The sequence below is a fragment of the Ixodes scapularis genome, unplaced genomic scaffold, assembly GCF_016920785.2.
Source record: "Ixodes scapularis isolate PalLabHiFi unplaced genomic scaffold, ASM1692078v2 PGA_scaffold2__306_contigs__length_199485367, whole genome shotgun sequence".
NCBI classification, from domain to species: Eukaryota; Metazoa; Arthropoda; class Arachnida; order Ixodida; family Ixodidae; genus Ixodes; species Ixodes scapularis.
In genome coordinates this window covers 121,331,788-121,335,620 of record NW_024609857.1, presented here as the reverse complement: position 1 = coordinate 121,335,620, position 3,833 = coordinate 121,331,788, and the positions used below count along the sequence as shown (strand labels likewise).

Here is a 3,833-nt window from a genome sequence, read left to right as displayed (position 1 = left end):
GAAAAGATCAGGGGGGCGTCCGCAGAGAGCAGCGATGTGTGTCGTGTTGGTAAGCAAATGGCTCCGAGAGCTAAGCCGCGTCGAGGCAGCAAGAGAAAGGACTGCGTCGAAGTCACAGCAAGACGCTGGCAAGTGTTTTCGCTGTGGAGGGTCACACGCACCAGACGAGTGTCGTTTTCGACACGCACAGTGCCACTTTTGCAAGCAGCGGGGTCATATCGTGAAAGTTTGTCGACGAAAAGCGAAACAGTCCTCACCGACGCCTAGGCCTACAGGTGGCAGCCGCCAGAACGGCCGGCGGCGCGACAGTGAAACAGCGGATGTTTTCGGCATCTTCCAAATGACTGCCGAGGAACCTGCTATCCGCGTGGTCGTAGAAGTGAACGGGAACCCTCTCGAGATGGAAGTCGACTCAGGAGCGGTGTGCTCCGTGATCAACGAGAGAACTATGCGTCAGCTGCGGTTGTCCAAGCACAAGCTGCAACCGTGTGAACTACGTCTTCGCACGTACAACCAGCAGGAATTGAAGGTGCTAGGCTCCGTGATGGTCCAAGTCACCTATAAAGGGCGTCAAAAACGACTGCGTCTCGTCGTGATCAAGGGAGCAGGCGTAGGCTTGCTTGGCCGAGACTGGTTCAAGGCTCTTGGGATTGAGCTGAGAGTCAATCAGCTGGAAGAAGCAACGAACAATCAGAGCCCGTCCAGCGCAGCAGTGCTGAGTCGTCACGCCGACGTTTTCCAACCAGGTCTAGGCAAGAGCAAGGGACCACCAGTTCGAGTCGAAGTGGAACCGACTGCCCAGCCCAAGTTTTTCAAACCGCGTCCAGTTCCCTTTGCCTTACTACCAAAAGTGGATGAAGCCTTGGACAAGCTCATCAGGCAAGGCATTTTGGAACCGGTCCGACATTCCAGTTGGGCGACTCCAATAGTACCTGTGGTAAAAAAGGATGGCACAGTGCGAATCTGTGGCGACTACAAGAGTACGGTAAACCCTGTGGTCCGTTGGGAAAGCTACCCCCTACCCACACCTGAGGAACTTTTTGCGAAGCTGGCAGGCTGTGCAAGGTTTTCCAAGCTTGATTTAGACCAAGCGTACCTGCAGCTGACAGTTGACAGTGAGACAGCTGACCTTCTCACCATCACCACACACCGTGGACTTTTCCGTGTCACGCGCCTACAGTTCGGAGTAGCTGTTGCAGTCGCTATTTTTCAGAGGTACATGGAAGAGCTGCTGCAAGGGCTGGAAGGGGTGCAAGTTTTTCTCGATGACATCCTGGTAGGCGGTAAAGATGAAGCCGAGCACAACACCCGTCTGCAAGCTGTGCTTCAAAGAATTCAAGACGACGGTGTCCGGCTAAAAAGGGACAAGTGCGTTTTTGGAGTGGATGAAGTTGTATTCCTAGGATACAAGGTCAGCAAGGCAGGAATACAGCCGACAGACGACAAGGTCAAAGCTATCCATGGGGCACAAGAGCCAAAATGCAAGAAGGAGTTGCAAGCGTTCCTAGGGGCACTCAACTTCTACAACAGGTTTCTACGGGGAGCGGCACACACTTTGGAGCCCTTGTACAGGCTGCTCGACAACGGCCATAAGTGGAGATGGACTACGCAGGAAGCAGAGGCTTTTCTGCGGGCCAAGCAGCTACTGCAGTCTTCGGACGTCCTTGCCCATTACAGTGTCCACCAGCCACTAGTCATGGCATGTGATGCCTCTCCGTACGGACTTGGGGTGGTACTCAGCCACGTTGATAGCGAACGCCGGGAGGTACCGGTAGCCTATGGCTCTCGAACTATGACGGCTGCCGAAAGGAACTACGCACAGACAGACCGGGAAGCTCTGGCGATAGGCTTTGGAATACGAAAGTTCCACAAGTTCATCTACGGTCGGCATTTTCGGATCGTGACCGATCACAAACCTCTACTGGGACTCTTGCATCACGCAAAACCGATGCCTCAAGTGCTGTCGCCGAGGATGTTGCGATGGTCGTTAATGTTGTCGGCTTACGACTACGAGCTGGAGTACAGGCCTGCTCATCAGCTCAGGAACGCGGATGCACTGAGTCGACTGCCTCTAACTGTGGAAGACAGCTCAACTGACGAGAAACTTTTTGAAGTCCGGATGCTGGAGACTGCGCCGGAGATTCCGTGGGATGCCCAGAAGATTGCCCGATGCACCCGGAACGACCCAACCTTGTCCAGAGTTCGACATTGGACGGGGGTTGGATGGCCTCAAGGCAGGCTGCCGGACGAGTTCAAGCCATTTGTTCGACGGCAGCACGAGTTGTTGGAGTATCGGGGATGCCTGCTGTGGGGATGTAGAGTCATCATTCCAGAGCAAGCGAGAGACCAGGTTTTGGAGCTGCTCCATACCACGCATCCCGGGATCGTCCGCATGAAGGCGCTTGCCAGAAGCACAGTTTGGTGGCCGGGTATCAACCAAGATATCGAAAGGAAGGTCCGAACCTGCCTGCCCTGCCAGGAGACAAGGCCGCAACCTGCACGTGCAAGACTGCATCCGTGGGAATTTGCCAGAAACCCATGGTCCCGAATCCACATCGATTTTGCAGGACCCTTCCAAGGAAAGGTTTTTCTTCTGGTGGTGGATGCGCATTCGAAATGGCTGGAAGTCATCCAGATAGCATCCATGTCGTCAGCAGCAGTGTGTCAAAGGCTGCGAGTGCTGTTCGCAACACACGGTGTTCCCGACACTATAGTCTCGGACAATGGGACCGCGTTCGTCTCACAAGAATTTGAAGAATTTTTGCAGAGAAACCAGATCCGGCACGTTAAGGTGGCGCCATATCATCCATCGTCAAATGGCCAAGTGGAGCGCATGGTCCAAGAAACTAAACAAGTCCTCAGGCGCATGGAAGGAGGCGACATGGCCACCAAGTTGGCCCGATTTCTTTTGAGTCAGCATATTCTCCCGCACTCAACGACCGGAAAGAGTCCGGCAGAATTGTTGATGGGTCGGAGACTCCGTACTGCACTGGACCGGCTTCACCCAGACCTACAAGCAGAGATGGTGGACAAGCAAGAGGAACAAGCGCTGCGGGGAAGACAAGGTGTACGCGAATTCGAGCCGCGAGAACCAGTCTTCATCCGCAATTATTTAGCAGGCCCCAAGTGGCTACCCGGTATCATCACTGAGATCACCGGTCCGGTGTCTTACAAGGTTCGCACCATCGACGGTCGTTTCTGGAAGCGGCACGTGGACCAAATCCGGAGACGGGAGTGGAGCACATACCTGGACGAGGAGGAGCCTACGACAGAGCTGTCACCTCAGCCGCTCTCCTTACCAAGCGAGCCATCGCTTAGGAATGAATCGGTGGAAGAGTGCCCACCATCTACGAGTCAAGTGGACTTCCCTGAGGAGTCAACCCCAGTGGCAACACCTCCAGCTTCCCCACAACGTTCACCTGCTTCACCCCATGAACCGAGGCACCAAACAGTGTTGCCAACTTCAGCGCCTGCGCAAGAACAGTCAATTCGTCCCCAGCGACAACGGCGACGTCCCGACTACCTAAAGGACTATGTGACCTAGGGGGGAGGGATGTTGTGTGTTGGCAACCGAGGATATCCAGGGATGCCGGTGAACTGGTGCACGCGCGCAGGCACGAGACGTTCGACTGCTCTGGCCCCAACCCGGTCGGTTGTGCCCGCTGTATGCTGGTATGTATATATTATGTAAAGATTAAATACACAACAGTAACCTTATTTTGAATCGAGTTGGGCTTTCGGTGTATGTCGCAAAATGGCGACTGCTGGAAAGCACTTCTTGGTTACGGAATGCTTCTCCCAATACCAAAAGGACATCTACATCTTTTTTTTTT

At 54.2% G+C, this 3,833-nt stretch overlaps 1 protein-coding gene across 1 annotated transcript; it reads left to right on the top strand.

Annotated features, from left to right (window-relative positions):
• The first annotated feature begins 232 nt into the window (after nt 1-232).
• On the top strand, nt 233-3,544 carry LOC121836589 (uncharacterized protein K02A2.6-like). The gene has a single exon (XM_042291526.1). It carries the CDS (start codon nt 341-343, stop codon nt 3,542-3,544), a length of 3,204 nt encoding a protein of 1,067 aa, XP_042147460.1. The 5' UTR covers nt 233-340.
• Nucleotides 3,545-3,833: the final 289 nt, after the last annotated feature.

What these genes read in the sequence shown, in the direction of transcription:
- LOC121836589 (XM_042291526.1), top strand. Translation starts at nt 341, where the DNA reads ATGACTGCCGAGGAACCTGCTATCCGCGTGGTCGTAGAAGTGAACGGG.